General features: G+C 41.8%; 6 protein-coding genes and 1 long non-coding RNA gene across 9 annotated transcripts; 2 read left to right on the top strand and 5 right to left on the bottom strand.

Annotated features, from left to right (window-relative positions):
• Positions 1-371: 371 nt before the first annotated feature.
• Positions 372-1218, bottom strand: LOC133152811 (uncharacterized). Its single transcript, XR_009714193.1, has 2 exons — positions 1131-1218; positions 372-917 (listed from the first exon to the last, which is right to left on the bottom strand). It is a non-coding gene; the product is annotated as an uncharacterized LOC133152811 (long non-coding RNA).
• Positions 1219-5642: 4424 nt separating this feature from the next.
• On the top strand, positions 5643-8291 carry LOC133153211 (C5a anaphylatoxin chemotactic receptor 1). Its single transcript, XM_061277336.1, has 3 exons — positions 5643-5988; positions 6837-7008; positions 7096-8291. Exons 2-3 carry the CDS (start codon positions 6892-6894, stop codon positions 8035-8037), a joined length of 1059 nt encoding a protein of 352 aa, XP_061133320.1. The 5' UTR covers positions 5643-5988; positions 6837-6891; the 3' UTR covers positions 8038-8291.
• A 2035-nt stretch (positions 8292-10326) lies between these two features.
• On the bottom strand, positions 10327-12164 carry cenpq (centromere protein Q). The gene is made up of 8 exons (XM_061276032.1): positions 11994-12164; positions 11854-11920; positions 11687-11786; positions 11541-11609; positions 11327-11456; positions 11099-11218; positions 10905-10979; positions 10327-10635 (listed from the first exon to the last, which is right to left on the bottom strand). Exons 1-8 carry the CDS (start codon positions 12087-12089, stop codon positions 10615-10617), a joined length of 678 nt encoding a protein of 225 aa, XP_061132016.1. The 5' UTR covers positions 12090-12164; the 3' UTR covers positions 10327-10614.
• Positions 12165-12884: 720 nt separating this feature from the next.
• Positions 12885-14297, bottom strand: mrpl16 (mitochondrial ribosomal protein L16). Its single transcript, XM_061276030.1, has 5 exons — positions 14078-14297; positions 13919-13990; positions 13673-13821; positions 13311-13604; positions 12885-13252 (listed from the first exon to the last, which is right to left on the bottom strand). Exons 1-5 carry the CDS (start codon positions 14142-14144, stop codon positions 13061-13063), a joined length of 774 nt encoding a protein of 257 aa, XP_061132014.1. The 5' UTR covers positions 14145-14297; the 3' UTR covers positions 12885-13060.
• A 312-nt stretch (positions 14298-14609) lies between these two features.
• txnl4b (thioredoxin-like 4B) lies at positions 14610-15502 on the bottom strand. Its single transcript, XM_061276034.1, has 3 exons — positions 15313-15502; positions 15089-15240; positions 14610-14993 (listed from the first exon to the last, which is right to left on the bottom strand). Exons 1-3 carry the CDS (start codon positions 15442-15444, stop codon positions 14828-14830), a joined length of 450 nt encoding a protein of 149 aa, XP_061132018.1. The 5' UTR covers positions 15445-15502; the 3' UTR covers positions 14610-14827.
• Positions 15503-15693: 191 nt separating this feature from the next.
• On the top strand, positions 15694-17322 carry trmt10c (tRNA methyltransferase 10C, mitochondrial RNase P subunit). The gene has a single exon (XM_061276026.1). The coding sequence runs from the start codon at positions 15889-15891 to the stop codon at positions 17314-17316; it is 1428 nt and encodes a 475-aa protein (XP_061132010.1). The 5' UTR covers positions 15694-15888; the 3' UTR covers positions 17317-17322.
• A 105-nt stretch (positions 17323-17427) lies between these two features.
• blzf1 (basic leucine zipper nuclear factor 1) lies at positions 17428-20222 on the bottom strand. Of its 3 annotated transcripts, XM_061276029.1 has the most exons (7): positions 19990-20143; positions 19756-19841; positions 18838-19292; positions 18568-18767; positions 18322-18450; positions 18002-18224; positions 17428-17940 (listed from the first exon to the last, which is right to left on the bottom strand). In XM_061276029.1, the coding sequence occupies exons 2-7, from the start codon at positions 19772-19774 to the stop codon at positions 17755-17757; spliced, it is 1212 nt and encodes a 403-aa protein (XP_061132013.1). In that variant the 5' UTR covers positions 19775-19841; positions 19990-20143; the 3' UTR covers positions 17428-17754. The 3 variants fall into 3 exon arrangements, with proteins under 3 accessions (XP_061132013.1, XP_061132012.1, XP_061132011.1); XM_061276028.1 differs by having other exon boundaries at positions 17428-18224; positions 20084-20222; XM_061276027.1 differs by having other exon boundaries at positions 17428-18224; positions 19990-20144.
• Positions 20223-20278: the final 56 nt, after the last annotated feature.

Below are 20278 nucleotides of genomic sequence, written 5' to 3'. Positions count from 1 at the left end.
TCTGAAAAAGTGTCCATTGAGCGTATGATTAACGTCGGGGGTGGCGTATACGGACAGCATCAAAATGAAGGACGTTTGTGGCTCACCAAAGTCAATCGAAATGAAAATGGCAGTTGTGAAGAGATCATGTTGTACAGCATTAATATATATATATATATATATATATACCGTAATTTTCGGACTATAAGTCGCACCGGAGTATAAATCGCACCAGCCATAAAATGCCCAAAAAAGTGAAAAAAACATATATATGTATATAAGTTGCTCCTGAGTATAAGTCGCCCCCCCCCCACCCAAACTATGAAAAAAAACGTGATTTATAGTCCGAAAATTACGGTATATATATATATATATACACACATACACACACATTTAGTTGGTAAAAAAATCTTCAGATATTTTATTTATGCGCTGGTCCCAAAGTGAACCGTCCTACCACAACACTGAATACATCGAAAACCGACATTTTTGATTGGATCCAAACATTAAAGTGTTTTGTAGCTCATCAAATGCTGAACACACTGCAATGACATCAACAATTGAAGCAATGTCCAGGAAAGGAAACGGAGGCCGAATTATAATCTATTCCAACGTGGCTCATTAAATGTAATCCTTTGCCAATCAATTATTCATACAGCCTCAATTGTTACATGCTAAAACGAGTCTCACAGTGATGGCAGCGTGGAAACGTCGGTGAAGAATTGCTCCGTGCACCTTTTGAACCTTTTTATTTCTGCTCCATATTCCTCAGTGGTGGCAATCAGTTCCATTCAGCTTGCGTTGAATTCTCCCAAAGTGAAGCTAATGCTAACATGGCAGGTGTCCGATGAAATCAACCCCTATCACGATTAGCATTAACCTCGTTCTGGGACTTTGCCATCATCGCCCACATGGTGAACTCGCTTTACCTGGGAAAACTGAATTTTTTAAACAGTCAAACATTATTGTACTGCATTTTATCTAGGTCAAATTTGCTTAATTAGATATTTTATATCTTTTAAACAGTATATTTTTGTAACATTTCTGCTGATAATTATTGAATGTGATTTTTTTTTTTTCTTTAAACACAACTTCCAAATAGGGAAAAGTACATTTTGCTGCAAAGTGTGCATACTGAAGTATTCACTGACCTGCCTCGACGTAGCCCGACTTCCTCTTTTGTCAACGGGTTGCTGGTTTCCCGTGTGGCTTCGCTCCTCCACCTTCTGAGCGTCTCTCCCATTGAGCAGTGCATCTGAATGTGGGTGTCTTTTAAACATTTGACGTGACTCATGTAAAATCCCCCTCAAAACTCTATCAAGAAAAAACATCACACGTGAAAACTTTGTCTTGTATGTAAATGCAGCCTACAGAAGTGATGTGTTTTCATTTCTTGAAATTTACCAGCTTGTTTACAGTTATGCTAGCAACACCGTCAGTAACGAGGTCGTTGGGAAAATGAGCGTGTCGAGTGAAATCGACTTTTCTAGTCTTTTCTTTCAAATTGAATTACCGTATTTTCCGGACTATAAGGCGCACCTAAAAACCTAAAATTCTCTCAAAAGCCGACAGTGCGCCTTATAGTCCAGTGTGCCTTATATATGGACCAAATTCCTAAATTGAAACTGGCCCGAAGCATTGTGTCATGAAATCAATCATAAGTGGGCCACTGAAGACTATGAATCATGAATCAAAAAGACGATCGATCATTATTTTGTGATTATAAAGTCATTTGTTGCATTTGAAGTTGAAATAAAAAAGATAAACTGGAGAATGATTTGATTTGGATTAAAAATCTGACATGATGCATTCATGGTGCGCTTTATAGTCCGGTGCGCCTTATATGGCACTTTTTAAATTTCGTTGTACATGTTACAATGACAAATAAAGATCTATCTATCTATCTATATAAGGACAAAGTTTTAAAATGGGCTATGAATGTCCGGTGCGCCTTATAGTCCGGTGCGCCTTATAGTCCGGAAAATACGCTACCACTAAAAGTGATTCCCTACTCAAACACAATGCTCAGCTCTTTGATGCGATGGCAAATGATGCTAGCAATTAGCATGCTAACTTGACTTTAAACGCCTCACGACGGACGGAAGTCTTTCATTTCTTGGCACGACAAATCTGCAGCCAATGCTAAACACCATCCATTGAAATTAAGATTTTTTTTTTTTAGATGACTTTGAGCGAGGGATGGCGTACACCCTGAAGTGGTCGCTAGCCAATCAGGGATACTAAGCATTATTGTAATTATGGAGCTGTTCGCATCACTGGACAACACTAATGAAGGGTCCTGCTTTGGTGTGAGACGATTGTCTGAAATCATATCTGGTGACAACGTGTTGAAGGTCTGCACGCTTTAATGGTGTCAGCCGGCGATGAGATGAATTGGAGGCAAAATGTCAGTTAAGGTGGGGATTTTGAGAGCTGTTCTTTTCCGCTAAATGACTGTGACACAATCCTCATTAAGACTTCTCAGGTCACCGTTTGCATGTGACGGCCCGACGAGCAAGTCAGATAGTAATGATCTGATTCAGAGAGCCCAAGGTGGCTCCCCCGTCGACGCTTGCAGGAAACGCTCGTGCCAACTCTCGATATAAACAGACGACGTGATCGTATCGAGAAAGTAAATGTGATAAGAGATGACGTCATACTTGCTGGCATGGGGGGGTGGGGGAAGAGTACTCGAATCTAGGGGAGGCCCCGTCCTGCGATGTGGAAATTCACAAGTTGGGATTTTGGTTTTGGTGCTTGTTGTGTGAGAAGAGCAATTCTTTCTCATGATACTTTCAACTTTAGAAGGTTTGCAAACGTCACGGTGACTTTGTCCTGCTTTTCTAAGCTGTCTTTGCGCGTCACTGTTTTTCCACGTGGGCAACATCCATGGCGTCACGCCGTTTTACCGTCGCGTGCGGTTTTAAGCGCAAACGTCGAAAGACAGCTGATATAGCAGCAGATAACATTTCACCTGCACCTGCTTTCACGTGCGGCAGCTGAAGGGGGGGAAATTCATTTCTTTCTTTCTTTCTTTCTTTCTTTCTTTCTTTCTTTCTTTCTTTCTTTCTTTCTTTCTTTCTTTCTTTCTTTCTTTCTTTCTTTCTTTCTTTCTTTCTTTCTTTCTTTCTTTCTTTCTTTCTTTCTTTCTTTCTTTCTTTCTTTCTTTCTGTCTGTTTGTCTGTTTGTCTGTCTGTCTTTTTTCTTCATTTCTTTCTTTCTGTCTTTCTTTCATTCTGTCGGTCTCTCTGTCTGTCTTTTTTCTTTCTTTCTTTCTTTCTTTGTCTGTCTGTCTTTTTTGTTCTTTCTTTCATTCTATCTTTCTTTCTCTGTCTGTCTGTCTGTCTGTCTTTTCTTTCTTTCTTTCTTTCTTTCTGTCTGTCTGTCTTTTTTCGTCTTTCTTTCTTTCTTTCTTTCTTTCTTTCTTTAATTCTGTCGGTCTGTCTTTTTTGTTCTTTCATTCATTCTTTCTTTCTTTCTTTCCTGCTTTCTTTCTTTCTTTCTTTCTGTCTGTCTATCTTTTTTCTTTCTTTCTTTCTTTCTTTCTTTCTTTCTTTCTTTCTTTCTTTCTTTCTTTCTTTCTTTCTTTCTTTCTTTCTTTCTTTCTTTCTTTCTTTCTTTCTTTCTTTCTTTCTTTCTTTCTTTCTTTCTTTCTTTCTTCTGTCTGTCTGTCTGTCTGTCTGTCTGTCTGTCTGTCTGTCTGTCTGTCTGTCTGTCTGTCTGTCTGTCTGTCTGTCTGTCTGTCTGTCTGTCTGTCTGTCTGTCTGTCTGTCTGTCTGTCTGTCTTTTTTGTTCTTTCATTCATTCTTTCTTTCTTTCTTTCCTGCTTTCTTTCTTTCTTTCTTTCTGTCTGTCTATCTTTTTTCTTTCTTTCTTTCTTTCTTTCTTTCTTTCTTTCTTTCTTTCTTTCTTTCTTTCTTTCTTTCTTTCTTTCTTTCTTTCTTTGGTTTCATCTCAACAAGATGATGATTTTGGCTGTTCAGAAAGCACGCGTCATTTCACTGTGCGACTAAAATCCCGACTGACACGATGAGCAAGACAGATCTTGGCATCTCTCACTGTGTGACACAAAAACATTTACGAGTTTCCCCGATTTAAGGGCTGCATCTAAAATGAGCAGATTTAAAGGAAGCGTGGGTGTTCGTCACAGGGGAAAAGAGGCAAGCTGCTCTCACGATTCACTTCCACAAATGAAATATATATGCCGCCGTCAAATTAGCAGTTGCATCTAATGAGTGCGAAGCGTGGGAGGAGAAAAAATAAATAAATACATCCAGTCAATAATGTTTTTCCCTCCAGCAAAAAGGTTTAATTAAGACTTCATATAACAGTCATCAGCAAAAACAAAAGAAACAGTCTGATTTGAAAAAAATAAATATATCTAGTCGATATTGTTTTTCCCTCATCAAAAAGGTTCAATTAATATTGAAAACAGTCTGTAAAAAAACAAATAAAAACCATTAGCAAAACAAAAGAAACACGATTTGACTCTAGTCTGTGTGAATTCAAATCGTTTTAAAGAATGTATATGAGGGAAAGCTTTTCTCCTTACCAGATCTCTCCATGTTTGTCACAAAAAGTGTTACATTTAGTTTTCTTAGTAGGAATTGAAATGTGCAAATCAGTTTAAAAATAAGTTTGTAATATCCTTTTGTAAATTACAGCTGTTGGCTGTATTGGTAGTAGAAGCAGTGCGCGTAGAGGATAAGTCAAGTTTGACTGTTGAATTTGATTCCATTTAATTAAACAGCATCATCAATATTCCAAGACTATACATAACAACCCTTTATGTAAATCATATTCATTGATGTGTTGGAAATATAATTGCCAAATTAGTCAAACACGGAATAAACCTGTTTTAAACTGTGAATAATAATAACAATAATAATAACAATAATAATAATAATAATAATTATTATTATTATTATTATTATTATTATTATTATTAATAATAATAATAATAATAATAATAATAATAATAATAATAATAATAATAATAATAATAATAATAAATGGTATAAGTATCAGAATTGTTAATAAACTTTTAAATGTGGACATTTACATTTCAAAATTGCAGTTATCTGACATCACCCACCTCCTGCTTTTCATTTCCCACACATGAGAATAAATGTAAAGGGGTGACATCTACAGGAGGGCATCAAGTAATGCATGAATCCGTTCCCATTTTCTTTTTTCAAAGTGGAACTTTTAAAAACGGGCTTGTGACATTTGAAAGAAATAAGAAATTTACTGATTACAATTAATTAGGAGATTAGACTGTCATTGCTGCCATTCAAGGCAATGTGGACCGATGACATGAATGGAAAAATGTCATCCTTTCAAATCTGTCATCCTCATATCTGTGCAAGTTCATGTAGAAAATATTTGCAGTCTTTTCAAATCTAAAATTGCACCTCATCAAATGGCCAGGTCCACTTGTGTTATAAAGGGAGAGCAACAGCAATATGTGAGCATTCTTATTATTTTACACAAATATAGTTACATAGTTTCTCTTATCATACACTGACACAACACACAGTGCTGAGTATTTCTCCATGACACAGACACAGAACATTCAGGTGATAACAACCTCACAAGATCATGTTTTTCTTTCTCTCCCTTTTCTTGACTTCCTGGTTTCTGCTAGTGGCCACTATAAAACCTTCTGATCTAGATTAGATCTAGACATTGCTTCATCTGCTGAAGTGCCTTGTGCATTGAGCGCCATTAAACAAGCCAAGATCTTGCAAATAAAGAACCAACTGTTCCTCCACATCTTTGTTTTCCTTGCTCAACGATGGACATCTTGAAGAAAAAAATGGAATATTTGTTTTAGCCGTGTTCGTAGGAGGATGCCTGTGAAGCAATCGCACACAGGAAAGAAAGGAGGGTGAGAGAGAGAGCGAAAGAGAGGGAGAGAGGTGGGAGAGATGAGAGAGGCAAGTCTAATAGCCAAGCAGCTTTTTCTTTTTCTCTCGCCAGATCTCTTTAAGCCACACCAAAAACCAGGTAAGGGAGTCATTTTTCATTTGCACGTTTCAATTTGGAACGTCCTCGCTCTTTTCGAGGTCACACAATTATTTGTGTGTGCTCTACAAATCGAGTCCTTCACATGTATATTTTGTGTATATGCTTATGTATTAAATGTCGTAGCGCAAAGTAGGTGCGGTTGCATGTGTTGTGTGTTCATGCCCGCAGAAACGGGTGAGGTGTAGGTGCATGTTTGGAGATGCCTCCAAGGCAACTTTGGCTCCAAGAAAGAACACATTCTTGTCTTTTTAGTCATGACTCGGTGCTAGAACGACTTTGTGTGGGCTTGATTCTTAAAAAGTAAACTAACCGCTGAATAACCAACACTATATTATACAATCTACAGTTTAATTCATTATTATTATTTTTTATTATTACCGTAATTTTCGGACTATAAATCGCACCGGAGTATAAGTCGCACCAGCCATAAAATGCCCAAAAAAGAGAAAAAAAAACATATATATGTATATAAGTCGCTTCTGAGTATAAGTCGCCCCCCCACCCAAACTATGAAAAAAAACACGACTTATAGTCCGAAAATTACGGTATATATATTTTTTATAATTTTTTACTAATTATTTTTTATTATTAATTCAGTTGGATTAATTAAGGTATGCAAAATGTATGTATGCTGAAATGTATGGTACATTCCAGGAAAGTAAGTCCATAGAAACTATAAAACTGCAAAGTGTGCACATTTATTATGCAAACGAACAGAAGTTTACGATACGTCCATATGGTCTGCAAAACTGGGATGTGGAAATCTCGGGCGAGTTGCACAAGAAATCTATGCTCGTATGCAATCTTCCATTTTGTTCATGTTACAGGCCACTGAGTTGAGTTGGAGCTTTTGACCACCTCAATCAAAGTTGATATTTTGGCATGCCTTTGATGGCGGCCATGAATGAAACGCAGATGGTGGAAGAACTTGTGAGCAGCTCTTGGCGGGCAGAGGCGGTCCGAGGAATCCAGATGACTGCCACCGTGCTCATTTTTCTGGTGGGTCTCCGTCACAAATGTTTTCTTTGGCGCCTCACGATTCCGAGGATCCAATCTTGCTGGTTTTTTGTTTTCTTCTCCCAAAAGGTGGGCGTACCTTTGAACATGCTGGTAGTTTGGGCGCTTAGCCAGAGTCGACGTTATCTCATACGCAGAGGCAGCAGGGGAGAGACTCGGTCCGCCAGCAGTTTTCGAATCTACGTGCTCAACCTGGCGCTGGCGGACCTGGTGCTGATCCTGAGGACCCCCCTCATGTTGGGATACCTGGCCCACAATAACAGCTGGCCCTTCGGCTCGGCTTTATGCCGCCTGGTCATGTTCCTTCGAGGTTTGGGTTTGTACGTGTCGGCCTTTCTGGTGTGCGCCGTGGCGGTGGAGCGATGCCTGTGTCTGCTCAGGCCCGTTTGGGCTCGGCTGCAGCGCCCCGCCTGGGCCGTTCCGTTGGCTTGTGGACTATCCTGGCTGCTGGCCACCGTCCTGTCCGCCCCTTACCTGCACAGCGCCGTTCTGAAAGAAAGCAACGGCACGTACCAGTGTCTGGAAAGCGGCACCTACGACACGGGGTTGGTCGTCACGGAAACGGTTGCAGGTTTCATCCTGCCCCTCTTGGTGTTTTTAGGAAGCAATTTGGCCATTTTGCTAAAGATCCAGCAATCGGTGCCCATTAGTCCCACGTCCTCCTCCCCGACGGCTTCACGCAAAATGGCCAGGATGTATCAGGTGCTCTTTTTCACCATGCTGCTCTTTCTCATCTGCTGGGTGCCCTACTTTGTGTGCCGATTCTTACGGGCCTTGGCTCAAGGACAACCCGATAGAGCCGAGCTTTATAAAAAGGCATCTTACGGAACGTACATCTCTCTGTACCTGGTGTACGCCAAGAGTGCCCTCAACCCCGTCCTCTACGTTTTCGCCGCCCGAGGCCTCGGCCGCGCCGTCCGAGCTTCGGTCGTCTCCACCGTTGAACGGCTCTTCAACGATGACTCCTTCGAGTCCATTCGCAAGAGATCACTGAAGACGTCCCACATTTAGCGAACTGACATTGGTTGAAAACTTCCGGAGGGGACTGAGGCATAGTTCAGTGAGAGCAACAATCTGCAGACAAATGAATGAATGAATTTTATTCGAATGAATGAACGAATGAACGAACGAACGAACGAACGAACGAACGAACGAATGCACTACTACCGTTTTTTTCCGTGTATAGTGCGCAAAATTTTACGAATTTATTGTCCTAAAATCCGGGGTGCGCATTATACATGGGTACAAAAAAGAAATAAAAAAAAAAAATTTTTTTTTTTTTAATTTTTTTTTTTTTTTTTTTTAAGTCCCAATGATCGTCACACACGCAGGGAGGCAATGGGTCCCATTTTTATAGTCTTTGGTATGGTCTTAACTAGGCTGGATGTAAATTTTTTTGTTGGCGTTGATTTCTCCGACTGCCCGTAAACGCACCACCGCGCTTCGTGCGCGCACGGGACAGCAAACGAGCAGGTGATCGAGCAAGCGTCTGATACGAGAGCATTGCGGTCGCATGGAGCGTGTTTGAAGTGAACAGCAGAGAAGAAAGGCAAAGTGTTGTGAAATAAAATGCACAGAACGGATGCGCAAGACACGTCAGCTATATAAAGAGCGAGAGTTGTTTTCTTCCTATTAGTTTCAATTCACAGTTTAATTAGCAGTTTCAATCAGCAAATAACAAAATGCGTATTACAGGTAATATTTTATTTCACAACACTTTGCCTTGTTCCTTTGGTCTCTGCTGTTCATCCTAAAACACAAAGGCGCTCTTTAAGCAATGCGACAGTGAGCGCCCGGCGCGCTGCACCAAATTAAGCTCCCTGCGCAGTGCGCACTGAGGTCCACTTAAATTTTAGAAAGTACATCAGGACTTTAAAAATATCTTCTAAATTTCAGCGACGGCTCTGTCACAATAATCGACCAGCCCGGTGCAGTTGGGCGGTCGGCGGCGCGCTACGGTTGAGCGTTCTCTCGCGCACTCTCTCTCTCGCTCTCTCTCGCTCTCGCACACACGCAAACCGGATATCATACGGAGGCCGCCATTACAGATGCGCAGAACGGATGAGCAAGACACGTCAGCTATATAAAGAGCGAGAGTTCAGTTCTCTACCTAAATCCGTATTACAGGTAATATTTTATTTCACAACACTTTGCCTTGTTCCTTTCTTCTCTGCTGTTCACTTCAAACACGCTCCATGCGCACGGAGCGCGGTGGTGCGTTTACGGGCAGTCGGAGAAATCAACGCCAACAAAAAAAATTACATCCAGCCTAGTTAAGACCATACCAAAGACTATAAAAATGGGACCCATTGCCTCCCTGCGTGTGTGACGATCATTGGGACTTAAAAAAAAAAAAAAAAAAAAATTTTTTTTTTAAAAAAAATTCATAAAAATTGGGTGCGTATTATACATGGGTACAAGCTTTTTTCCAGCATCAGCATGCCATTTTTAGGGGTGCGTACTATACATGGGGGCGCACTATACACGGAAAAAAACGGTATTTACAAATAACATTTTTTTCCAACTACAGGAGAAGCTCTTTGGCTGAACGTGAGAAAATAATATATTTCCTTTAATTAAGGGTGTTTTTATTGCTTAAATAAACTGGACATGGGCTGATGCAATTGTAAACAAAATATGTGCTGTTAATATATTGCATTTCTCAATGCATGCATTAAAGATTCACTCTCTTCAGCCTTCAAGAAGAGGTTTTAAGCAAAGAACAAAATTGTCAGGATTGTTTTTGTTTCATGTTATGTTTTTTTTTTTGGTCTTCTTCGTTTTGTTTCCACCATCCTGGTCTCTCGTGTTAACCAATCAGCTTACGTCCTGTCCAGGTGTTCCTTGTCGTCTCGTCCATTTGTTTGTATTTAAATCCCTGCTTCATTTCATTATTTTATTTTTTTAGGTGTTTGTGTTAGTTTCCATTTGAGAGTTCAGCCATGTTTTTTTTTGTGCACCTCTTTGTGTCTACTGTTTTGGAGGCCTACTCATTTTGTAATTTTGATTCCATATGCCTTGCTTGCCAAGTTTTTTTATTTTATTTTTTGCAAAATAATTTTTTTTTAAAAGTTCTGTCTACCTTGCCTCCTGGCATTTGGGTGGACCCAAACCTTTTTGCTGCTACCACCAAAACAACTCGTAAGTTGTGACAAAAACATTTCTGGAAAAATCTGACAAAATGACCTCACTCTAATATCTTCATGGAACCTTTTCTCTAAGGATGTAAATTGGTGTATATAAATGGAGATGTTTGACACTTAATAAAAATGTGTTAAAAAGTAGCAAGAGAGTCCAAACAACTGGTGTAGGATTGCTTTTATTCTTACAAATGCAGACTTAGAAATTGAAAACATTTTTAAAAAAAGTGTCAGCTACAAACTGCAACACTCCAAAACACTTTTATACATATCTTGAAAGTTTATTTAAAGAAAACAAAAAAAAACATAGCAGCTTCTTGCAGGGAACAAATCACATTTACAAAACCGATCTGAAGTTAGCTGCTTGTTTTTTTTTATTCCACCACTTCTCCTTTTGCAAGATTGCTCCCAGTTTACGCGAGATGGTCTCACAGTCTTCGTCCGGGAATTATTCTCTCATTAACTCAGCCTGAGGAAAAGTAAAATGATGTAAGACAGGAGGAACCACTTTTGTGGTTTTTTTTTTTTTTTGAGTGGCAGAAGTGGGTTTTTACCCAAGAGTGGTAACACGTTACTCCATCTATGCTATTTAGAACTTGCAGTTCCTCTTGGAAGGAAATGCAAGTCAGCCATTTTAACCACATTTTTGGAGAGCAAGTTGTTTAACAATGAAGAACATTTATGACGCAATAGATCCTTGCGAAACACATTGTGAAAGTATGCACCATTCATGCTCACCTCCAAGGTTGTTTCATCATTCCGAGGCGGGCGAGAAGGTAGTCGGACGACCGCTTGCTTGCTTCTCTGTAACATCTGACAGGATGCACAAACGCACGTCAAACAACGACGACACCGAGATCAATGTTGAGAAGAAGCATTTCCAGATTTTATGCATCTTTCCATTCCTTAAACCAGAACGTGATGTCTTGCACCTCTTTAGCTTTCTCCTCCTCCTCTTCCAGTTGTTCTCTCAGAGAACTGCAAACACGCTGCAAAGAGGACGTCTGCTCTTCTGTGCTCTCCAACGCACGGACCACAGCCTTCAGGTCTTCCTGAAAAATCGGTCAGCTTTGAGTGATGAAAGTCAGCCAACGACTTTGACACTTTATGCAGAGAGATTTAAAGCACCATTTGACCCAAGCTGAGAAACTCTCGCTCACCTCCAGGGGAGTCAGAGTTTGCTTTTGGGCCTGGCACTTTCTGCTCTCCTCACGGTGGCGCGGCCATGACTGACCTAACGTTTCATGTTTCTGCACTGGAACTTGAAGCTCTGCGCAATGACTCAAGAATCTAGAAAAGGGATTCAGTGCGAGATTTTTTTTTATCTGAGGGTGATTCCTTAGCTATTAATCTGTTTACGTCTTTTGAGCTCACCTGTTTTTCACAATATTTAGATGTTTCTGGCTCTCCTCCTTTTCTGTTTGTCTCAAACCAAGAGTTGTCCTGAAAACATAGTCAAGAATGTCATTGCGTTTTCATTTTAAGGATGTCCAAAAGGTTCTGTATGGATCCAAACTCACATTATTGCAAGGTTCAGCATATTCTCCAGTGCATTGATGGAGGATCTTGGCATCGGTTTGAGGGTTTTTGAACTTTTGACTTTAGGGGCAGTTTTAGAAGCTGTGCAGAAGATGCAAGAAACAGACAAGTAAGAAAATGGAACAAACTCGAAATCAGTCATTCAAACCTTTTCCATCTTTTGGAGGGTTTTGATGTTTGCTCTTGTCATTGTTGTCGGTAGCAGGCGGTGAATCCTCCGAGAAAATAGAAAGAGTTTGCCAGTAGTAATCGGTGTCGACATGCCACAAATCGGAAGTTTTGTTTTACCGGTTGATCGGCTGCTGGACGAGTCTTCTTTTTAGACTTGTTTTTCAGGTTGGGTATTTTTGATGATTCCCGATGAGAACCACGTAACGGCTTCATTGCGAATAGTAAATGTTTGCTTTAGTTAATTTACTCGGAAGTAATAACTGACTGTATGCAGTTTGATTTCAAAATACGTACCATTTTCCGCGCTAGGGTTTAAAATGGATGTACAAATGCGCATGCGTAAATTACAAAAATGAACCCGTGATCAGGGACATTGCTTTTGTCAAAACGCCTTTATCCTAAATATAGGCACAAAATATGCAATTCACTTGTGATATATGATTTAACTTTTTAACTCGGTCACCCAAAATCGTCACTTACACTGTCTTTTGTTAAGGAGACGGCGTTCAATCACTACCTGTAAGTCAACGTTTGGGACAAACTAAATCCAGGTTACGCCTTGTACTGACGTCGGAACCAACATTAAGGTAGGCTTAAGTGTTTTATTTTTTTAAAACCAAGACATATTTTATCCCTAAAAAGTGTATTTAAAATTATTGTAAGCTATTATGCGCAGTTTGAACATTAACACTGGGTTAAACATGGAAAGAAAATAACAAAACTGTGCTTTCCCCGCTAGAGGGAGCCCGCGTAACACTAGTTCAGTTTAATGGTTGTCATGGGAGTCATTTGAATTAAGGTTTTAAAAATGTTATGAGCGTACACGTCCTAATTATAACTGCCTGGAATTATTGTTACTTGTAGTACTGTACAATTAAAGAGTCGGTACATAGCATATTAATAAATGTACAAACTCTCAAAGGGCCTATGCAAACATACGTGTGCTGTGTAATTTTATTTTCACATTTAATGTATGAACATGTTCATATACGTAACTGAGTCAAAATGTTTATTCAACTCTGACTGTGTGATTTTATTGATGATACAAAATCAAAGGAATTTGATAGGATCAGACCAAGAAAATGAACATATACAAATGAAAAAAGGAAGAGTCTTGCAAAAGTCATTTTGAAGTCAAGGTCCTTGAAACTTCAGCGAAGTTCACATACGGCATTCGGGGTTTGTCATACCCTTCCTGGGATGTAAAATTTGCCTGCGAAACGTCCATGATATCTTAGGTCAAACGAGCTGAGGACCTTTCTGCTACCAAGCATGTTTCCTAGGGCAATCTTCTCGAAGGTCCACGGGTTCTGGTTGTTCTCCTTCATATCGGCTTGGGCCTGATGAAAGGCTTCTAGGCTTTCTTTACTCATCACCTAAAGGAGACACAATATTTTATAAATCGTTTGAAAGTTTTCATCTTTGTAGTCTCACCTTAGCAGGAAAGGGAAGTTTCTTCGCTACTTGGGTCAAAATATGCTCCACTTCAGCTAGCTCCACTTTTCCTCCCACTTCCACAATGAGGCGACCAAAGCGGACAGGCGTAACATAATGGTCGATGGCCCCCTTGCCGCCGCCCATGCGCTGACCCAGCCCTTTGCGCGTGATGGGCTTATAAGGAGCATTGATGCGCCAGCGAGCGAACGTGGTGCGGGGATCCATCTTGCGGTTGATGGTGAGACGCATCATCTCCATGTGACCCCAGTGGAGGTAGCCTCCTCCCATTGCCTGAGTATCAGCAAGAGGAGAGTCAAATGCGCCATGCTAATAATGATCCGGACAATTGTTGACCTTACCACTATTGCATACTGTCCAGTTGTGAAGCTATTTGCAGTTGGAGCCGGGCCTCGAATGTCCCGGAGTTTCTTCATCTCCCTCTTAACCTTTTTTAAATTGGGCACCTTGTTCAAAAACTTCAGTTTGACTTTTTCTGGCAGAACCACGTCTTGAACAAAAGAAAGAAAAAGAGTCAGAAAGGGAACACTGCCACTGTTATAATACGAGCAAGAAGATGTTGTGGATGTTCAGAACAGAATAGTTACCACTGTAGTCTGGAGGGATTCCAAATGTCTTCAGTCCAGCGGTTAGAACTTTTATCTGACTGTGCAGAAGACCTGTCGGCATGAGTTTGAAATATAAATTTGATTTATAAGGCACTGCAGGCAACAGTAAACAAAATACAAGCTGACTATTTCAATTACCGGTTTGGTGGCCGTGGGCGCAGGCGGCGGTCACGCTGCCCACAGCAGCCTTGATGAGAGAGATCATCGTCTTAAACCTGGTAGAAATGCTAGAACAATTAGAACATCACGTCTAAGTGCCGCTGTAATAACATTTAAGTGTCCTATTTGTTTTATTTTACGTCCTGCTTTGCAAGGTCGCACACGGTGATTACGTCACTTCCTGTCTTCTTGCAGTGTTGTTTTTGTGATTTCGATTGCGCCATCTGCAGTATAGGAGTGGAATTTAAAAGCAAAGATTATACGCTAAATTTTCAGATTTCACATATTATTTCTATTTCTACGCTATTTCTTTTGTTTACATAGTCTTGAAAATTGCCATTGAATTCCTATCTGGGTTTCACTGAATTTATCTCCCCTTCCTTATTCAACTTGCTTTTAGTTATATTGGACCATACAGTGCCACAATTATGGTAAAGTCGTCTGTGTGTCCCTGTCATCATTACAAATGTTTACATAATTCTACACTACTTTTAGAGATGGAAAGGAACAATTTATGAACAGAATATAAAACTTTATTGCAACATAACATTTGTATTCCATGAATACACATTTCACAGTAATCCTACTTGTTTTCCATAGGAAACATCACAACACTCAACATGATCAAAATTGTATGTGCAGTAGAGATACTTGGACATTCCAGTTTGATGGAAGCTAAGAGCTAAAACAATGGTAGTTAACGCATCACATGCGGAATAGCTGTTGATTTCAAATCCCATGGTAGAGAAGGTCATATTTGGGAATATTTTTGGGGTCGATGGGACTCCGGACAATCATTTTCCCCCGCATGGCTCCTCTATATATGACCTCAATAAGATCCATGAAATCTTGTTTGGTTTTGAAGCTGCCAACAAACTTTGTGTGGTCTGGTGACCTGAGTGAAAGAAAAAAAAACATGCATATATATTTTAAATATGTGACTTAATGACCCAATGATCATGCCCTGTTGTTACGTTAAAAAGGTCTCACCCATAGTCCACTTTCATGTGCTGTCCATTGAAAAAGAATACAGTTGATGGGATGTAACTGATATCAAAATAACTGGTGTAAATTGGGGCTTTATCTACATCGACTATGTAGATGGAGGCCATGTTGCTCAGGTCATGTGACGTTTTTGACAGCTACACATAAACAGAAGCAGCGTCAGGTAGGAACATAGTTCACAACAAACATCATTATAGAAGACTACTTACAATTTCATCTAGCTGGAGACAAACTGAGTCTTCATCCCTCCCAAATCTCAAAACAACCACCTTTTCTGCTACTGTTTTGATAACGTCGTCTATATCTTTTTTGCAGGTCAATTTTGGCAAAAATAAACTCATTTTCAGGCTGGCAAAAAAAAGTGTTCTATGACACGGGAAGTTATCACAACAGTGCAACACCCTTGGCGTACCGTAGGGAAAATGTAGCGCCGTAACTTTTCATGTCAGAAGTCTACGCAATCTTTTTTTTTTTTAAATATAAAACAGTTAACAGGCTATTAAAATAACCAAATCACTAGACACGATTTATAGTTATTTTATCGGCTTTAATTGATGGAAAGCGGAATGTGGTACAGGGTAGCGCTTCGCTGTTGCAGTACGACATATTAAAACGTTGCACTTATTAACAGCGTGACCTTTATCAAGCGTGGACTGCAAATGAATAAAAACTCAGCGACTGCAATGATAATGGCACAATGGGACTCTATGCTTTTTTGACCTGTGAAAAATCCCAACGCGTGCAAAAAAGGTTCTTTGTCTGTGTTGCTGCTGCCAGTCCTACATATGGAGATGTTAGGACGACTCTTCCTTCAACGACATTTAAATGAACTCTGTAAAAGTGGCAGGTTGGCGTTATGCCTTGTCAACAAAACGCAAGCAATCAGGACACGTCCAGCTCTTTCTATTTGCCACTCAAATCGTCTCTTCAGTACTGGGAGTCCACAGAAAAGGGAGAACGTTGACTTGGACAAATGGAAATCCGTGATGAGATCCCAAGCTTCATCAGCCGAGCAAGAAGATGCTCAGGATGAAGAAGAACGCGATGAGGAGGAAGAAAAAATTCCAGAAGGTTTGGAGGCAGCTCGGGAGCTGGTGGCGATGTGGCGGCTAGCTGGCAAACTGGTACCCCAAGAGATGTCTGATGACGAGTTAAAGATTGTGGCAGACCTCACCACCAAGTCAGCTCGAAAGAAGTACCTCAAGTACTTGGCAACGAAGGAAATGCATAAAAGAGCACGCAAGGAGAAGAATCAGCAGAAGAAAGCAGAGAGGGAAGCGGCACTTGAGCAGCAAAGAGCTCAAAATCCAGATGGGGAGCAGAATGAAATGAAAAACACTATCTCCCTCCAGTTCTGGAGTCGCAGCCTGGACCGACTTCTGGCCTGGCGGGGCGCCCAGGCCATGTTGTATGACCAGCCTTTGGTCTTTGACATGAGCTACGAGTCCCACATGTCCAGGCGGGAGCTTGAAAATACGGTGACCCAACTGATGGAGGTGGAAGGATGGAACCGACGTGCCAAGGAGCCTTTCCATCTGCATTTTTGTAACCTTCAACCAGATGGAGCCTACAAGAGGGAGTTCCTCAAGCGCTACGGTGCGGAAACCTGGGACCGCCTGCTCATCACCGACACACACGCTCACCCCGTTGATCTGTTTCCTCGCGATCGGCTCGTTTACCTCACGGCCGACTCGCCGAACATTCTCCGCACCTTCGACCCTTCGAAAGTGTACATCGTCGGCGCCCTCGTGGACCGGTCCATTCTTCCCGGCTTGTCTCTGGCCAATGCTAAGCGTCTGAAGTTGGCCACAGCCCGTTTACCACTGGATGAGTTCCTACTCTGGGAGATGGGAGCCAAAAATCTCACCCTGGATCAGATGATTCGTATCATGATCAGCGTGAAGGAAACCGGCAAATGGGAGGAGGCGTTGAAGTTTGTGCCCACCAGGAAGCATGTTGGCTTTCACCGCGACCAGCAAGAAACCACCAATCGCGTACCGGGAGAGGACGGAGACAGGTTTTCCAAATACGCAAGTCCAAAAAGTAAGACACTCAGAAGTGGTTCGTTCAAGTCTAAAGGACAATTCGGTTCGGCTGGGTTCAAACAAGAGGCCGGAGCGACTCAGAGCAGAGCTGCAAGCAGAGTGCGGCCATCTCTGAAGAATAGTCTGGAAGGAAAGCGCCAAAGCAAGCCGTGGTGGAATGACGATTAATGGCTGGACAAAATGGACGTCGTTTCCAGCCATTTGCCTGAATTTGTCATATATTGGCAAATTGGTCTTTTTCTACAGAACTTCGGAGAAATCCAATTCATCCAAGAGACATTTTCAACAGTAGAACCTTCTTTGGTCTTTATTAAATTAGCAGAAAATATGACACAACTCTGTAACTGCATTTTCAAACAAAATAAAGGGGAAGTCAACCAGAAAAAAATTCTTGATAATTTGTTGTGTGCCACTAAATGACATCATAACAGCTGCTCCGGTAACAACCAATCACGGCACATGACCAAACTCATGAATTTTGCCGACTTATTCATGTTCTAAAAATTCAATAAATATTTTTTTTCATCCAATAATCAAAAGACTTGACTCTAAAATCCGAAAAGCACCAAATTCTCACAAAAGATGCCGATGCATGCAGCCGCACGATTAGAGCACGAGGATGTCTCCGGTGCAGCGCTCGCAGCAGTTGAACGTGATGTTCTCGTAGCGAGTGTACGGGTGAAACCTGCCGATGCTCTTCTTGTTGCTCGGAAAGTTCGCCGGGGGCGAGTCGCTGAGCGCGGACTCTGTCTTGTTTTCCGCACAGGAAATGGGATCTAAAATCTTCAGCACCTACAACACAAAACCAGTGAATAACAAATTTAAAAATCGAACAGGATCCGAAACGAGGCACCTTCTCGGCCATCTTCTCCGCCGGTGTGCTGCACAGCTGCTCTGCCGCTGCGAGGCTTTTCTTGACCGCGCCGCTGCGGGCGTTGCCCAACAGGTGAGAGTTGATGGCGTCCGCTAGTTTGTAATTAGCTGCTGCCATCTCGCCCGTGCTGAGCGGCTGCGCGCTGGGGTAGTACGTCTGTTGCCTGCCCCACTGCAGAGACACCAGGAGCTGCTCCAGAGATCTGACGACAATCAAACACATTCCGTTTAGGTGGGCGACAGACACTCATTAATGGACCAGAAAAAACCATTTGGATCCATCCTCTGCGAAGACGTCACCTGTGAGTGAGCAGCATTTCCCTGGAGAACTCGTCCCTCTCCGACAACAGGTCCTGGATGGCTCCTTGTGCCTCTCTGGTTTGGCGCTGCAGAGCTGCTCTGGCATTTGTCAGCTCCTCTGCCATCACTCTGGAGTGAGAGAGAAATGGTTTCAAAGCATAGCAAGATAATTACGTCCTTCAGTGTGTCCAACTAATCCTTGATTTCACACCACCAATTTTGGCTCTCCCAGTAGCATCTTCATACCTGCTGGCCAGGAACTTGCTCCTCCAGACATCGCACTGGATACTCATGCGCTCCAGCTGCTCGGCCGTATGCGACAAGCTGCGACCCAAAGCCTCGTTCTCCAGAATCAGCTGGTTCTTCTCGCGTGCCAGACGCTCAAACTGATATTCCAGGTCATCACCCATGGACGCCACCAGCAGTTTCTTGAGCTCACGGTTCACCTAGTCACACGTGACGAAAGACTTTAGACTGCTTGCGTAAAACGGTTAATTTGCTCCACGTGGGTCTTACCTCGGTCTGCACTCGCAGTTGATTGCAGAGGCCCTCCTTGTCTTGTAGAAGCCTGCGTTCAGAGTTTTGAAGCTTCTCTAGCTGTCCCCTCCAATCATCCACCGATGGCTGCGGGGAAGAACTTCGCTCTTCCCCCTGATGTCCCACGTCTACCTTCGCCTCAATTACGCGGCTGCTTCTACTTATGGCAGCACGAGGGACGACAATCCTTATGGCTTCCACCTCCGTGCAGGCCTCCCTCCCCACCTTGCCCAGGTGGAGAACCCCAAGGGGCTGTGGGGAAACAGGGGGAGGAGGACTGCAAGACTTGGAGCTGTGTTTGGGCTTTGCCACTTTGACCGAGGGAGCAGCAGAGAGACTCGAGGGCAACGTGTCGGTGCTGAGCTCCGGGGTGGAGGGCGTTTTCTCGGTTTCCATGCCATCGCCAGCGACTCTTACCGGGACACGGGCAGAATCTGCAAGAATGAAGAAATGCAATTGTTTCTGCATCTGTTATTACTGGCTAACGTAGAAATCAAGTACCGTAATTTTCGGACTATAAGTCGCACCGGAGTATAAATCGCACCAGCCATAAAATGCCCAGAAAAGTGAGAAAAAAAAAAACATATATACGTATATAAGTCGCTCCTGAGTATAAGTCGCCCCCCCCCCCCCCACCCAAACTATGAACAAAACGCAATTTATAGTCCGAAAATTACGGTAATGCCCGTTGGAAAGAACGGCAGAATCTGGCCGAGCGATGATCAGGATGAGAACCACCTGTGATCAGGAGCGACTTATATACATATATATATAAGTCGCTCCTGAGTATAAGTCGCCCCCCCCCCCCAAACTATGAAAAAAAAAACGCGATTTATAGTCCGAAAATTACGGTAATGGCGTGTAGTTTGAACAAAATATCATGTGAATGTTACATACCCCTGACAGCAGTCGACATGGTGCTAGTTTGAGCTGATGTCGAGACAAAAAGAAGAATCCAAGTCCAGTGTACTCCAGTTATTTCTCTAAATAGAACAAATAAAATGGTGCTTCAACCCATAGTTGAACACGTGATGACAGCTTCAATAGTTTAAGTGTAGCAATTAGGCAATCAGATGAAGATTACAGTTTCACTACGTGGCTGGTTTTGAGGCTAGCGAAGTGACTACTTACTTTGAAGGATAAATACGGGTTCTTCAATAAATCCTAAGAAGCAGGCCAGTATTTCTATCAACTATATCTGACATGTTTATTTAGGGAAACATACCATTTAACAATGGTCCTCCGGATTACAGTATTCCATTGTTACCGGATGTCGTTGGCATATTAAGTTTACAAAGGACACCCTGAGCTAAGTCTGTCAGGCTAGATGAAGTCATTCCCAAAATATGACACACTTTATTTTGAATCATAAACTACTAAAAAATTATTACAAATAAAAATACATCCACCTGTATAACTA

The sequence above is a fragment of the Syngnathus typhle genome, linkage group LG4 (genome assembly GCF_033458585.1).
Source record: "Syngnathus typhle isolate RoL2023-S1 ecotype Sweden linkage group LG4, RoL_Styp_1.0, whole genome shotgun sequence".
Classification (NCBI taxonomy): Eukaryota; Metazoa; Chordata; class Actinopteri; order Syngnathiformes; family Syngnathidae; genus Syngnathus; species Syngnathus typhle.
Note: the sequence above shows the minus strand (reverse complement) of the source record. Positions and strands in the feature narration are given on the sequence as shown.